This window comes from Electrona antarctica, assembly GCF_951216825.1.
Source record: "Electrona antarctica genome assembly, chromosome: 6".
Taxonomy (NCBI): Eukaryota; Metazoa; Chordata; class Actinopteri; order Myctophiformes; family Myctophidae; genus Electrona; species Electrona antarctica.
The window spans coordinates 9,497,446-9,514,240 of record NC_136811.1 but is presented as its reverse complement, the minus strand read 5'-3'; the positions used below and the strand labels follow the sequence as shown (position 1 = coordinate 9,514,240).

The 16,795-nt window shown below is 43.3% G+C and overlaps 1 protein-coding gene across 2 annotated transcripts; it reads right to left on the bottom strand.

The window, feature by feature from the left end:
* Window positions 1–3,090: 3,090 nt before the first annotated feature.
* On the bottom strand, window positions 3,091–14,991 carry LOC306925609 (splicing factor U2AF 65 kDa subunit-like). Of its 2 annotated transcripts, none has more exons than XM_079504554.1 (12): window positions 14,321–14,991; window positions 12,591–12,756; window positions 10,931–10,966; window positions 9,954–10,060; window positions 7,891–8,042; window positions 7,208–7,324; window positions 6,509–6,647; window positions 5,614–5,693; window positions 4,800–4,922; window positions 4,368–4,454; window positions 3,802–4,053; window positions 3,091–3,247 (listed from the first exon to the last, which is right to left on the bottom strand). In XM_079504554.1, exons 1-12 carry the CDS (start codon window positions 14,367–14,369, stop codon window positions 3,113–3,115), a joined length of 1,443 nt encoding a protein of 480 aa, XP_079360680.1. In that variant the 5' UTR covers window positions 14,370–14,991; the 3' UTR covers window positions 3,091–3,112. The 2 variants fall into 2 exon arrangements, with proteins under 2 accessions (XP_079360680.1, XP_079360681.1); XM_079504555.1 differs by having other exon boundaries at window positions 12,591–12,735.
* Between the last annotated feature and the right edge of the window lie 1,804 nt (window positions 14,992–16,795).

The window sequence follows — 16,795 nt, the reverse complement described above, 5'->3', positions numbered from 1 at the left end:
CAGACAAATGAAAAGATTGTTTCATAAACTAGATGTGGGTTGTTTTAGCACTTTTGTTTTTAATTTTCCATTAATTCACTTTAAGAAATCACTTTTTTTTTCAGAGAAAACTGGAAAACAAAAAGAAATAAAACGACAGTTAACATTTAAAAACCAAAAAAAAAGAAAAAAAGAAACACATAAAAAGGAGTTTTGAAAACAAAGAATTCACTGACACAGTCATTCTGTCTTAAGCGGTCAGAGGAGCCAAATGAAAAAAAGCACGGAGCTCAAGCCCGTACCGTACGCACTGAAAACGTTATCAACAACAGGTGGTCCTCGGAAGAAAAGACGGCAGGAGACTATGGTGGGGCGGGGGCGGGGGAGAGGTATGAGAGCGACAGCAGGACAGCTTTAGTTGCAGTACTGATGACGTGGGTTGGGGTACATGGTCACCATTTAACAGTACGACTTCCATAGACGGATGAGATACCTGGACATTTATAGCCCCGATTAATGCTCCGCCACACGACACAGTGGGTAGTAGTCGCCAAGCTGAAAATAGGGGCGAGCCAACTATTAAGCTATTTCCGGGGCACGTAACTCATTTTGTCGTATGACGGGAGTGTATATATACACACATCATTTAAGCATAACGGATATATTGATTCACTGCTGTGATGAAGTGATAGAAGTAGACATCATAGATTGTAAAAAAAAAAAAAAAAAAAAACGGTTTAATAATCCCTATGGTTATTCCGAAGTCCCTTCATCAGATTCAGCGTCATAGATTTCTACCAGATCGCGTATCATGCGCATTGAGAGCAACATTTTTAAAACGATCCCAACTCCGGTATAATGTTTAACTAGCCCCTTAAATCAAGTCATTGGTTAGCTCTAAGCTAATTTGACATGCTTGAAAGTTAAACTAGGCTATAGGAAGAGAACGGCCCCAAAGCCCTGAAATGTTTAGCTCTACTAAATAAGTACATGCTGCTGGCAGCCATGGTATAAGCCCCGTCACTAAATGACAGTCGCGAAATTAGTATTATCGTCATAACTTCGGACCTTTTTAGCACGTTGAGAGCATTGCCACGTGAAGATTCCCCGAGCGCGGCGTTCTTGGACCACTAAGAGCGCCTACGGAGTACAAGACCACTGGGACTTGTACAATGGCTGCGTTCTCTGTACTGCCCGTTTTAAATTCCAGCAGACAGCAGTGCAACACGAGCCGTTGGGCGTTATGTCATGTGTTTATTTGGTCATGTGAAAAGAGGAGAGACGCCGTTACACTCACACACAACCGGGGTCCGACAAATCTCCCGTATCTTACGTCCATCCCACATAAATAAAAAGAAAACAAAATGGAACGGAAGAACTAGTAGAAATGCAACACTAAAGCATGATATAGTGGCCTATTAGTGGGACATGTATGAACATACAGACATATTTTAACAAGTGGGGGTGGGGGGGCACAGCCTAGCCAGTTCTTTGCTCACACACAGTAACATTGAGGCTTTTTATTAATGTCTGGAACAGATACCATTCAAATTATTATGCCTAGTTTAAAAAAAAAGGAAGCTCCACAGCTGCATACACGGCAAAAAAAGTCACAGGTGTTACCTAATTCAGTGCACCATAATTAATTACCCTTATCTTTACATTTTCACTTTGTCATTATGACTCGACGAAAATAGCCAATCTAGAAGATTGCCATATTTAAAATCATTTTCAAATTCTTCGCCTATAATTCCATGGCCAGAATGGGTGACGCCCGGCTTTCAATTGTGCTACTGAACAAACACCCTGGAACTTTTGCAGTGTACCCTCCTCCCTGTGGCTGCTACCGTCTCCTACCACTGGCTTCCTCTTTGACTGAGACTGACTAAAAGCCGAGATATGATGGACGTGAAACGCTGGGAAATCAGGGGGGGAAAACAATCAAGAGGAAAAATAATTTAAATCGACAAACGGGACTTTATTTTTATTACATGTACTCTTTTTTAAGATTTCATCCTGTTCGGGTGACCTTAATACGATGTCTATTTCTATTTTTACCTTACAGATAAATGATGCTACGACACAGTATGGGACGACGACGACGTGAAAAACAAGTTACTCCCGACAACTCGTCTTGAGGGGGTGGTGGTGGTGGGCCGCATGGTCCGATGAGGAAAAATGAAAAGTGGAGGAAATTATCTTGTCGAACAAAAAAACAGAGGTCGTCATCTCCCCTCGCCGCACGTAGACATCACGACCGCCGACGCGCGATTTATAACCGTGGTTGCGCGCCAGCGTTTCTCGTGCTGAAAATAGCAGAAACCGCAAAGCCCAGATACGACGCGCAAACCGCGTATAAGTCAGCCTCGAAGGTGACGATGAAGCTATAATCTATACTGGAAGGTCACAACTGAAATGCCCTCTTCTTCCACTGCCGCCCCCGTCCCCCCGTCCCCCGTACCCCCCCGTCCCCTCCTACCCTACCATCCTTCACTCGTCTGGAGTGGGAATAGTCCGGTTAGGTATATTCCCCACCTCAGCCCCGTCTTGGCTCCTTCCTAAATTACTTAAAACAGGCTACCTCCATTTAAATACAAAGCTTTCGACATGTGACGCCCCATCCACCCCCCCCCCTCCCAAAACGACCATCCCCATTTCGCACAAAGTATAAAAATCATTTACCCCACCCCCTCCCATGATGACCGCCCACTACGCACATTTCTCGAAAATCATTTTAAACAGCACCCGCCTGACCCTCGGATGTTTAATTTTTTTTTTTTAAACGTTTTACTTTTTTTAAATGACAGAATACAAACCCTCGCGGATCCCCATCTCCTAACCGCCCCCAAAACCCCCCAATTCCAACTCTACCGCTATCCTAACCATTGCCCGCTGGACATTTCATGTAGGCCTCAAGTGATAAAAATGATCATAACCAAAAGTCACTCTGCGAACTGTTTAACTACTCCCCAAGGTATACATGAAACGTTGAGCTGAACGTATGACCTATAAGCACAGAGAAGGGTTGGATCTGAAATTGGGTTGGCACAACTTCTCCCCCGTTCATACCTCCCCCTCCCTCCCTCCCCTCGTCCCCGTCCCACCCCTCCTCTCATCCAGTGGGGGCGCTCCTCTACCAGAAGTCTCGGCGGTGGTAGGCGTCGGGGTCGCAGTACTTGGTCACCACCACCCTGTTGGCGAACTTCCTTCCCGTCAGACCCTGCATGGCCTTCTGGGAGTCAAACACCGACATGAACTCCACGAAGATCTGCGAGAGAGAGAGAGAGGAGAGAAAGGGTCAAAGAACGCACAAAATGGATGCAAACGAAATGAAGAAGTCCATCATGGACTCCTGCAGGTCAGGACAGGAAGGTACAGTGTGTTAGGAAATATATTAAAATGTATCAGCTAAATATAGAACAAGGTGATTGAAGATCTTTTCCTGAGAAAAAAACATACAGAAATGTATGTCAAACGGCTTGTAAAGATACAGGATAGAACGGTTTGTTGTATTGCTCATTATGCTTGGAGTTGACCTGTATACATTTAACTGCATTTTAGAAAATATATATTTTTAAATTGTATGCGAGTAAATAAAGGTTTTTTTCTAACAAAGAACTGTAAAACACGAGGAAACGGCACAACGCAAGACATATTGTATCTCACCGATGCTAAAATGATATCGATTTCACACAGTTAAAGTACTCAAAGTTCTCAAACGTCTTTCTATTTTAGATATGTATAGACAGTGTACTGTGTGTGCACACACACACCCACACAGAGAGAGAGAGAGAGAGAGAGAGGGGGGGGGGTCATCCATACCTTTCCGGTCCCAGGGACCTCCAGGCCGTCGACGGGCCGGGGGATCTCGATGCTCTTCACCTGGCCGTACTTGCTGCACTCGTCCCGGACGTCCTCCACGATCTCCTCGTACTCCTCGTCGTCCAGCAGCTCCTCGGGCGCCACCATGTTCATCAGACACAGCACCTCGGTGGGCAGGCCGCCCATCTGGTTGACCGAGCTGTTCATCAGGCCCGGCACCTGCAGCGTCACCGGGGTCTGGTTGATACTCGTCTGTAGGGAGAGAGAGACAGAGAGACAGAGAGAGGGGAGAGGGTTTACACCACTGTTTCACAAACATTTGTGGGTCACGGACGAATTTTTTTAGCGTCACGACTCCTAGAGTAAAAATCATTATTTCAAAAGATTTCAGTTTTTGTGTTAAATGAAACAACAAACAAACAAATCTAAGAGATTATATGAATTTAAAAAATATATATATAATTAAGAAGTTGTGAGAATATCTAATGAAGGTTTGGTGTTAACCACATGAACCCTGGCGTCCTACATTCTGGACATGTCATTAGTAGGTCAAACCGGAGTCTTACCAGAGTGGCGTCCTTGGATCCCACGCTGGCTCGCTGCACTAGGAGCTTCTTGTCTCCCAGCTGCATGCCGTTGAGCCCTGCAATGGCCTGAAATAAAATAATAAAAAAAAAAAAAACATTCCATCAAGGTTACTTTTGCAAGTGCTTGGTACCGACGTTCAATTCTCAACAGTAACACTTTGTGTTGTGGCATACACTTTAAAAGTCAACTCCCTAGAAAATGAATGTATTCCTGTAGCATCGGTCAGACCGTTTATCGCTCAAGCAAAGTGTGGTTGTTTAGTTTGACATTTTATTGTAAATGCCAACATTCACACAGGCCACTTTATAAGTGTCAATACTTTTTTCTTGCATAAAGTAGTTCAAACAAGGCGGCTTGAATAAGTGTAACAAGTTGTCCGACCACCTAAAAATACATTTCTATGTGCTCACCTGGTCGTTGAGGTTGACGTCGACGTATTCGCAGAAGGCGTAACCTTTAGAGAGGCCGGTGGCGCTGTCCTTCACCAGGTTGAATGCCTTGAGAGGCCCAAAGGACGTCAGCAGCTCCTTCACCTGAGAGACGCAAAGAAGAGAGGGGTCACGCGTTGGCTATTATGGATACGAGCTCACAGCAGCGCGCCACTTTGTGCCATGCTGCGAGCTTGTACACATCTTCAATCTTTGAAAGAAATCTTGGCATTTCGCATAATAGGCCTCGGGACGAAATGGGTTGGAACAGCAGTTGCTAATATTAGGGGCAATGCCTAATAGTTTCAGACTGGGAAGGAAGCGGGTCAGTCAGCATGTGTGTTGTTGTTGAGACAAGCTGTGACCCATTTTAAGCCAATCTGGGCGGGAACCCCTTTTGGTGTTTTAAGCATTATGTTATACTTTAGCTATTGAAAAATAGCAGATCTACAAGCTCATAGCGTGCCACCGAGTGGCGCGCTACGAGCTTGTAGGTCTGCTATTTTTTTTAAATCGTGAAAATGTGGCGCAAATCTTTGAATATTTATTCCTTCAGAGAGAAGGTTTTTAACTCAAATCTTTGCTGCTGGGGAGGTCCCTGGAACAACATATTTTCAAATGGGGGTCGGCGGGTAATTACATATAATTCTGGGGCTCCTTGACATGAACAACCGATATAGAAACATACGTTTTTCTGAAAACTATCATGATTTAGAAGACATTTGTAGAATCTGGTATCAGGTCTAAATGGGTTAAGTAGAGCCTGTGTGCTGCTGGGTTAGCGGGAAGCACTGACCTGGTCGTCGTTCAGGTAGTTGGGCAGACCACCGATGAAGAGCTTGTGTGCCGAGTCAGGCACCACCGTGGACACCACGCCTAGGGGGCCAAACAGACAAACACAAACCTGTTAGTCTGTGAACTGACCCACATGGGAACGTGTACATCGAGTTTTAAGAGCAGTGTCAAGCGCCATTGTGGGCACATCGCCTACCGTGAAAAAATATGGGATGCACCGAAAAGGGAAATTCTTGGCCGAAACCGAATACCGAATATAGGAAACAGTTGGCCGAAAACCGAATACCGAATATCCGAATACGATTCATATTATATATCTTTTTTTCTTACCATTGCTGTTATGGTCGTACCTTAAAGCGACCTGATTTATGGCAAAATAAATGGTTATGGCAAAACTTAACTTAAATAATAATCACTATTATGGGTCCATAAAACATTTAGTCAGCTCTTTTGAATGCATTAATTGCATAACTCTTCTGTGATATATTTTCTGCCTATTCGGGCCGAAACCGAATAGGCCGAAAATGCATTTTTAGCCATTTTCTGCTGAATATTTGCTGCGGACGAACATTCGGGGCATCACTAGATATGATAATATCGGGGCACTAAAAATGTAGAAAAACAACAAGAGCATAAATACACTAATGAACAACCCAAGTTGGAGCTACTAAGTCTGGCCCCCTGCAGGCACGGTTTAGGCATTACAGGAGGGAGAATAGAAGCTCTAAACGTGAACCAAACCAATACCATAAGTATTTCCAAAACGATTCACATCGTGACAAGGATTTCACTATAACAACACTTAATTCAACAGAGAAGATGGGAGTCTCCTCCGAGTCCCTACGGCGCATTTCTACAGCATACAGTTGTTTGGCAGAGAGAGGGGCGCTACGTACCGGGCACGTAGACACTGGGGTTCTCGCTCATGCCCGGGAGGGGCTGGTAGTCGTGGGGACGGCGGATCTTGAGACTCTGTCCCTGGAAGATGATGCCGTCAAACGCCATGGCCTGGGTCGTCTCGTCCACCGAGCGGAACTGTGCAGGAACACATAAAAAAAAGTATTTATTTTCTGCTCATTTAACCTAAAAGGCAAGAAAACACAATTAAATGTTAATTATTTGTGTGCCAATTAATCATCTACATAAATGTTGTAATGGTGACAGCCCCACACACATTCACGATGAACCGATAGGAACACAGAGGCCGGGTAAATGACATGCTAGTCTCGCGTTACCAGACTGTTGCCTCTCGCAAATTTCCAAATGCTTCCGTCATACAGTCTGGAGCAACGGAAGTTCTATCATGAGTAAAATATAAAGCGGAAGTGTAGCCATCCTCCACCACTTCCGTTTCGTCTTTACAGTCGCGTACATTTATCGTAATATAAATACAAATCATCTAAGCATATATAGCTCGCTGCTTAGCAGAAAAGGAAAATAAAAAAATAAAATGTAAAGATATTTTTAACGGAAATGGCAGCTTCCTTATTACTCGGATTTCGGGAGCTGTGGTTCCAGAGTATATATAGCATTTGGAGATTGTGGAATAGTTGTCTGGCTATACGCGAGACTAATGACATGCTGACTGTCCTGACCTCAAGGAAGGCGAAGTTCTTGTCCTGGTTGATCTGCACGGCGAGGACGGGGTTCCCGGGGGCCTGGGTGAGACCGCCCAGACGCATCTGAGCGTTGAAGAAGTCCATCATGGACTCCTGCAGGTCAGGACAGGAAGGTACAGTGTGTTATAACCAGACAAGACAAACAGTGTTGGGAGACATTTATTTAACCCATTCAGAACGGGAACACCCGTTGGTGTTTCAAGCATTATGTTATGCTTTAGCGGTTGAAAAATAGCAGACCTACAAGCTCATAGCGCGCCACTCTGAAAAGTCGTGAAAATGTGGTGCAAATCTTTGAATATATATTTCAGAGCGAACATTTTTAACTAAAATCTTTGCTTCTGGGGGGGTCCCTGGAACTACATATTTTGAGATGGGGGTCCGTGGCCCAATAGAGATAATTCTGGGGGTCTTGACATGAAAAAGGTTGAGCACCACTGACATAGAAACATAGGTTTTTCAGAAAACGATTAGGATTTAGAAGCCATTTTTTAAAATTGACATCAGTCCAAAATGGGTTAAAGTACAACAGCAAAAAGACAGCAAATGGATGAGACACCAAAAGCAACAACAACAAAAAGAGAAAAGATGCGTTTCCATACAATTTACTCCAATAGAATGAATCTGGGCCTTTGACGGGCTGTGTGTGAAGCCCTCACCTCTGTGATGCCAAAGGGGATGTTGCCCACGTAGAGTCGACGGGCCTGTCTGGTCATCTGGCTGCCCACCACGGGCACTGGGGTGGGGGTGACGGCCAGGCCGTCTGGGGTCATGGTTGGCAGGAGGGCCGTGGCTGGAATCTGGCCTGCAGCTGTTAAGAGAAGGGCACAAAAACAGACAGGCAGTCAGCAAACCAAGTTATAGGTAAAGACACCCTAGCCTCCTTCAAAACGGCCATACAAGAGCACCTGTCCTGCATTTCGCAACTGGGCCTAGGGAAGTTTTACTGCTGCTAGTATTGATGTTTTCTTGTGTAGTATTGCATGTCTTGGTGAATTGAATACACAAGACCACAATGGAAACAGGTAGGCATGGCCAAATGGTGACATTTTATTCACCGGTAACCGTCAGGCCTTACCCCATTTTGGGCGGGAACCCCTTTTGGTGTTAGCATTATGTTATGCTTTAGCTATTGAAAAATAGCAGATCTACAAGCTCATAGCGCGCCACCGAGTGGCGCACTACGAGCTTGTAGGTCTGCTATTTTTGAAAAATGGACCGACATAGAAACAGCTTTTTCAGAAAACTGTCAGGATGTAGAAGACATTTTTAGAATCTGATCTCAGGTCAAAATGGGTTAACGGCTAATTAACCGTGCTCTATTTTTATCCATTAAAAAAAAAGACAAATAGCCGGCCATAACAGGGTTTTTCCGAGTCCCATAGAGTTAGGGTCCCAGATGGGGGAATTAGCAGCCACTACGTTACGTGTTAAATTACTGTGCACTTTTTATATCGTTGGACACCCCTAGAAACAAGCCCTCTGTGCTTTTTGTCTTTGTCTTTTTAGCATTGTTATTGTGTAACTGACTGTACATCTGTACTTTTTGAAAACCGTTAGTAAAGCATTCAATCAAAATCTTTGTCTTTCATCTTAAGGATGCAAAATATATCATTACTATCAGCCGATAATTATTTAGAACTGCATTATTTGAATCGAACAAATATAAAACAAAATACAATGTTTTAGCTACCGGTACATTATTTCATTTTGAATAGGAGGACTTTTGGTGATGACTGAAGGCAGCATATTTAATCTGCGTTTGCCAGCCCGGGGAAGCTTTCAGAACAGAAAACGGTCAAAAGCAAAGACGTTTGAAACAGGTTATGTAAAGATAGCTGTTCAATCTTCACTATGTTTTAGTAGTTTGAACTCATCTCCTTCAGTAGTGCAAGCACGTCCTTGCAAAGTATGAGCGTGGTGGTTAATGGGTTTTTAGAGCGTTTTCACAACAGAATGGCTCCAGGAAACACTGTTCAGTGGTTCGAAAGTACACAAGCCGGCATTATGTAACAACCATTCTGAAAGTTGCTTTTATTCAATGTGGTTTTTATGGCTACTATTTTAAAGGGCGATGCAGGGATGTGTGCTGGAATTTATTGCATAAATTGTTCTAATATTTTACAGCAAAGTGCACTTAACCACTAAGCCCTATAATCTTATTTTTTTATATATATATATATATATATATATATATATATATATATATATATATTATGGCATGGCCAAAATAGGGAAGGTTGAAAGTGGTTAACCCATTTTGGGCGGGAACCCCTTTTGGTGTTTTAAAGCATTATGTAATATTTTAGCTATTGAAAATAGCAGATCTACAAGATCTACAAGCGCGGCACTCGGTGCTGCGCTACGAGCTTGTAGATCTGCTATTTTCAGAAAAATCGTGAAACTGTGGCGCAAATTTGGAATACATATCCTTTCAGAGCGAACATTTGTTAACTCAAATCTTTGCTTCTGGGGGGGGGGGGGGGGGGTCCCCTGGAACAAACATATTTTGAGATGGGGGTTGGAGGCCAATTACATATAGTTCCTTGAATAGTTTGAGAACCACTGACATAGAAACAGAGGTTTATCAGAAAACTGTTATGATTTCGAAGACATTTGTAGAATCGTCCTCAGGTCTAAATGGGTCAATGTTGCAATACAGTGATATCTGGTCTCAGACAGAAATTAATCCACCTTTGATCCTCTCCATCAAAGCGTGTACCTTGCATGGCTTTGTACTGCATGGGGGTGATGTGTTCAAATCCGGGCGGAGGGACGTCCCAGTACTTCTTCACCTTGTTCTTCTTCTTCTCACGGTGTGGCGAACGACTGAAAGGCAGAAGGACAGGACAGTTTAGGTCACCGGGGTGCCCACACTTTTTTTGACTTGTGAGCTACTTTCAACATGACGAGCTCAACAAGATCTACCGAACAAAAAAAACAGTATTATCCCATGGCTGAATTTTTTTTTAAATTGTACCTAACGGCGCACTTGAGGAATAGAGTGGAGGAAATGGAACTGGTGTGGTTTTAAAAAATATATATAACTGTATAATGCTACTGATGTCTGTGTGAAACAGTAAGTGTTCGTTAAGCAGTAAGACAGTGGTTTTCAACTGGTTCGGCCTGGCCCTGCCTAAACTTCACAAGAAATCAATGAAAATAGTAATGGGAAAAAGCACGGCCCCCCTCACACATTAGAAAGCCAATATCAGTCTCCAGAACCACGGTGTTTTTCAATTAATCTAACATGGTTAAAATAGAGTTTGAAGTCACAATTGGTTTATAGAAGGGGGCGTGATGGGAAAAAAATGATTATCAAACCTCCAAATACTGAATAAAGCTACTTAAACACTGTCTGGAACACGTTTGAAAGTAAAATATCCCTTTAAATAAATAATACCCATTATGTAGCTTTATCAGCTATACGGGAAAAGCACAATGGCGTGCCATGTTTTAATAGATATACTATGATATTTTACAAATATTCAGATTCTTAAGAACAAATCCATTTTAAAGGTTTTTGGACAAAGCAAGCACCAAAGTGACCACAGATAGAAACCCTTTCCTAAAGAAGTGCGAGCAGTAAATAGTAACTGAATGAATGACAGGCAGATCACTGGAAGAACAATATTAAGTTGTATTTGCAACAAAGAGAAAAAAAGAATCAGCTCAGTGCATGATTTGCTGCATCCTTACCTTACAGCAATGTCTTGGGTTGGGTTGCGTGGTGAGCTGAAATGACATTGGAAGAGGTTCAGACATTTCTCTCAAGTCAAACATGATGCTCAGTAACAGGTCTTGAAACAATTGCAAAACAAAAGTGTGAAAATAGCCAATTCACAAGCTCACAAATGTTCGCTATTCGTCGTATGTGTAGGGTCAAGTTCTATACGATATGTAAGTTCCACACAATCTATGCTTAATAGACGGTTAGTTTTTAATTACATTTTATTATAGTGCCAAATTACAACAAGTTGAGAGAAACTTTCAGTGGCGACAGTGTCAAGGAACAACCACACTTTAATGCGAAGAAGAAACCTTGAACAGAATCAGGCTCTAGGGTCATCTGCCTTGACCGTGTGACCGTGTCAAAGCCTTTCTGCTGTAACAGAGCACAGTACATACATACATACATACATACATACATACATACATACATACATACATACATACATACATACATACATACATACATACATACATGGAAGGGGGGTATCACTGACATTCAGGGGCCACTGGTCCTGAGACGGGGTCAAAGCCAGAGTGTCCCAGTTATTTTATCACCAACAGGTTGAGTCACTGAGGCATTACGCATGACTTCCAGTAATTGGTGCCATTAGCCGTCTCAGGCGAACCTCCCACTTCTTCATTAAGGGTGTCATCCAAATGAAAATAAATCGATTGATCAAAATGAAAGGAAAATGAAATGGCATCGTGACGTGAGCCGTGGCCTTGAAATTTAAAGACAAAGATCTTGAATCAAATGGCACGTGCACACTTTTAGTTTAAAAGAAACGACTATATGGTACTTCTCAACAGTAGCTTGAGATTCCTCACACAACAGGATTAGAAATTCTGTCATCTTTTAAATCGACAATGTAATAATTAAACATAAATCATGACGCTCCCCGTTTCAAAGGAACCTCAGAACTTTTCTAGGCTAGGGGGCAACCCTGCGTGGCTCTGGAGAGGCTGCCTACAATGAACAATGGGAAAGGTGACTGTGACGACAGTTTCAAACACACACACATTTCTCCTTCTTTAAGTTCACCACCAGTGTGCCTGGAGAAAAGTCTGCCTACTAGGACCATTATCAAGCAAGCAATATCAAGTTACCAGCTGAGATTTGTATCTCTTCAATCATCTGTGCTAAAGACTAAGAGATCAATGACAGTGATCTTGTGCATGCTTGCTCACATTTAAGTTGATGCTGCACCTGCGAGTAATGTCTAAAGTGATTGGTTTTGACCGCAAGGGCAGGCTGAGAGTAATGGTGTGATGTGGGCGTAGAAATGGGAAAAATAACTATGTGCTGTGCTGACCGCCTGGCCTGCTTCAGAGCACAAAAACACACCTGTCTCCTTGGCCAGATTTTTATTGCCACTGAATTTCTTCATTAGATATCCAATTCAAATGCGCTCTGAACACCTAGATAGACGTACATATTCGTGGGCCACATATTCTCCAGAATCACAATTACGCTGGGAGGTATTCAGTTGTCTCTCTTACAACGAGCGTCTTGGCCATGGACATTTTTAACGGGACAATTGGGCAGCAAGAGGGATTGGACATGGGGACATTTCGTGACAAGGCAGCCACACTATGCACCGACCCCTGACCCCGGTGTGGTACCCACCTGCGCCTCGGTCTGCGCTCTTTGCTGTCCCCGCGCCGGTCCCTGCTGCGTCTTTCCCCCCGGTCGCGGCTCCTCCTCTTCCTCTCTCTGCTGCGGCTTCGGGACGGGGAGCGGCGACGGTGGTGGTTCTCCTTGTCCCGCTCCGCTGCAGTGAGAAGACAGACAGCTAAAGTAAATTAGGCGAGAAGAAAGACAGGTAAATTAATGAATGGACACAACAACAACAACAACAACAACAACAAAAAGACCACCACTTTCCTAAAACAGTAGTTCTCAAACATTTCCATGACAAGGACCGCCCCAGAAAGTAAATAAAACGTTCAGGCAGGTGGAGTTTGCTTTCAGGTTGCCCGATGCGCAAGTGTTAAGGGCAGGTTTAAAATAAGTCATATTGTATAGCTATTGAGATATTTGGCATGAATATTGAGGTATATCCATATCGCAGAGCCCCAGAATTCACAAGTAAACAAAACAAAAGGTTAAAATGAGAACGATAAAATTACTTATCGCAATTTACTTTTCGGGCAAGTAGAGTAGTATACATGACGTTTTGGGCAAGTAGAACATGACCTACGGGCAAGTGCCATGCATATATTAGGCATAGCTCTCCTGCTAGGCTATATGCAATGTTCAAACTATGAATATTAGAATAACTATTACTGTAAAACCCTGACCACATCATTGGCTGTACCCGAGTAAAAATGTATACAGGCGATTTACAATTCGCAAATGCAACACCAGAAACAGCTGTTAATTTTTTTAATAAAATTATGGTCAAATGTGATTTAAGTGTACGCCTGTACGGTCAGCTTAAGTAGTGCAAGAAATGTTGACATTTTGCACGACTTTGCAAACTCACTATTGCTACAGGGCAGGCAATGCACTCACTGTATACTATTATAAACTGATACCATGAAATCCACAAACCCAAAGTGTAACTTCATACTCAAAATGGTATGCTTAATTGGATCATTCATTATTAATGAATTGTCATCCAGATCATCAATTGTACGCTTAAGATGTGCCAGACAGATCCAGGGTAAAGGTGTCAAAATGCTGCCACCGTGTTGCAGCCACGGGCATTAATTGTGAAGAATAAATAAACACAACTGGCAGCAACAGTTGCAAACAGATATTGGACACAATGCATCCATCCATCCACCCACCCACCCAGGGAAGGCAGCAGCCACCTGGCCCTGGCTTGGCAGGGCGGGCTGTTAAAATGAGTAAAGGAAGCCCAAACACTAACCCTTGCTAGCAAGTTAGCTACGCAGTTAACATCATCTTGTGTTATTTTATTATTATTATTGTATTAGTCCCAATAGTGTAAAAACAAAAAACATAACCTAATGGACCCATTTGGTTACATAGGCACCCTCTAAAAGACCTAAGTTAATTCATTGTAACTAAAGTATCAAGTCTACTACCTATTCGTAAACAAAGTTGCCGTGTGTGGACTAGTTTACAATAACGGGATGATCAATGAGAAGCAGCATCTGGCCCATAAACGCAATTTAGCTGACGAACAAGTCAACAACATAACAATTTAACGAAATAAACCATCGTGGGACTCGGGGAGGGATGCATTATTAAACCCCCCACAGCGTCCCAGCAAATAGACGCATCCACCCTGTCCCTCCAGGTGCAGCACTGTGTCTGCAGCACCAATGAACACACACACACAACACCGTTATGTTAGCATTATCTACCCCGTAGGCTTTCAACGTTACCTTGCTTGTTCTCCGACAGCTGCCTCTCAAACTCGTCGAAATCCGACATCTCTGCTCTGTCTTGTGGCGGATCGCACGGGCTGCTGTCTGCTTGCTGCGACTGTTAGCGCTGTGTGTGTGTACGGCGGGGCTAGGCTAGCTCGCTAAGCTATGCTAAAGGATGGTATCCCAAACAACACAACGATGCTAAACCGTTTGGCGTCAACTTCTTCTTCTTCTTGCCCGTCGGGTTGGGCAACGAAACCGTTTAAAAAACGGGTGGTGGGTGGGGGGCTTTTTTAGTTAACGGGACAGACACACACACAAACACTGGGAGGTTACAAAACAACGTGTTAGCTCGTTAGCATGTAGCAAAGTCCAGGAGAATGAACGCTGGGGCCTCCTCCTCCTCCTCCGCTTGTTGTGCGCGAGACGGTCAGCCCGTTAGCTTAGCTTCAGCGACCCAAAGCTCCAAGTGGGGTTCCCCCCGAAGCAGCCAAATAAGATCCGAGCCCGGGGCGTCCACTCGTTAGCCCTTTGGTGTGGTTGATTTGTTTGCTTTCCGATCGGTTTTGCTTTGCGCCAGGAAGGTAAACGCGGCTAGGTTTCGTAAGATGTTCACTAATGCCCGCTTTCTGCTCCGCTCTCCGCTGCACGGACACCCTCTGACACCGGAAGGTGATGATGCTGCTCCGTGGCGTGGACTTCCGGCGAGTGCAAAAAGCTCTGACTTGTATTGGTGTTTGTTTGTCTTGGTCTGTAAATCTGTTGTTGTTGTTTTTGTTTTGTTTTTTTCCGTCCTGTATGTTTATATGAGCTGGTCGATTACCAGATTTTTCTGTACAAATTATTGTCAATAATAATAATAAACATTGTAACAATAGTTATAATATGGTCATAACCTATTCCTTTAATATTGGGTGTATGCAAAGCCGCAGAACTGAACTTTATAGTTTATATCCATCTTCAACCGCTTATCCGTAGTCGGGTCGCAGGGGGCGTGAGCAACAGCTCCACCAGAAGGCTCCATACTACCCTCCTCCCCACACCAACATTTCTGTGACCCACCCAACAACCATGCAATAATATGAACACTGAAATCTTTAGATTACAGCTGGTGTCTTCTCTCTTCAGCCAGAGCCATATAGCAGTGATGTAAATAGGTTTTCAATGTAATGAGTCCCAGGATGCAGGGATGGTCTTTTAGATGAGTCCCAGGGACATTTTATGAGTCCCACTTCAATGACGTTAGGACTCAGGTTTTGCCATTTTTACAAATTGCAGCATTTAACTCCCATTTAATTGTATTCCGATATATTTGTGTAATTAACAGGAGCCTGATGAGCGGTAATGCTAGACTGAGCATAAAACAAGAAATGCATACATGTGTCATAGGAAATCAAACGCTTTTAATGACATTTCTGTCTTAACAGTGAAGCTGATGATGCATAATCAGCAACAGCAATACATGGTTATTGTTTTTTTGTTTTTAATTCACTCCAGTATGTTGGCTATGTCATTCATAATAAAAAACATAAGGGAGATACAACAGGAAACAAACAGATACTTTTAAAAACAATATACAACAATGATTTGATTCGGCAAATTCTGGCGAATCAGTTTTTACAAAAGTCGAAGTGCACCCTAACATTTTACATTGATTGATTGGTTCCTTTTTAAGTCCAACTATAAAGTGACCCGTATTGAACATAATAGAAAAGACACATGATGAGTTCCACCGATAGGCGTATTGGAGCCCTGCTGAACTGCTCTGAAGTAACCTCGCGTCACCACAGGCTTTCCACCTCGGAGGAAAGCCTGGTCTGTGTTCCAAAATCGCTGTGTGAACCTGTGTGAACTGGTCTGGAGCGGATGGTAAATTTACGTCATGTTGTAGTCATTGATTTGTAGTCATCAGGCAGGAAACCACAAGGCGGAATAAGAAAGTATCCATTCATAGTACTGATTCCGCCTTGTGGTTTCCTGACTACAAATCATTGACTACAACATGACGAAAGTTACCATCCGCTCCCGACCGGATGATAAACACGAAATGGAATGCTGCCCAGGCTAGCTCTGAATTGAGTTTTGACTTTTGACAAGACAATCTTAACCACGTGAACCCTAGTATAAGCTGTCCCTATTCTAGGAGCAAACATTCAGCGAAAACATTTTGCTAAAGAGATCTGGTGCAGAGGGAGAAAAAGAGGGGCCCTATAGTCTAGAGTCCCCTGGGGGACTCCGCGGTCAACAAAGTATTAAAGTACATGATAGGGTTTAAGTCAGGGGTCCTCAACGTTTTTCAGGCCAAGGACGCTTAAATAACTGAGAGAGAGATGAAGCAGGGACCCAGCACTATACGTATTGTATAAAAATGTGTTGCATTTGCAGATTACACTTTCTCCTTTGATAGCTTAAACTGCAACTGTCAAGCATTGTGTTGGATTCCTGTTTTTTTCAGACAGATTTAATCACCTGAACTACACTTAATACCTA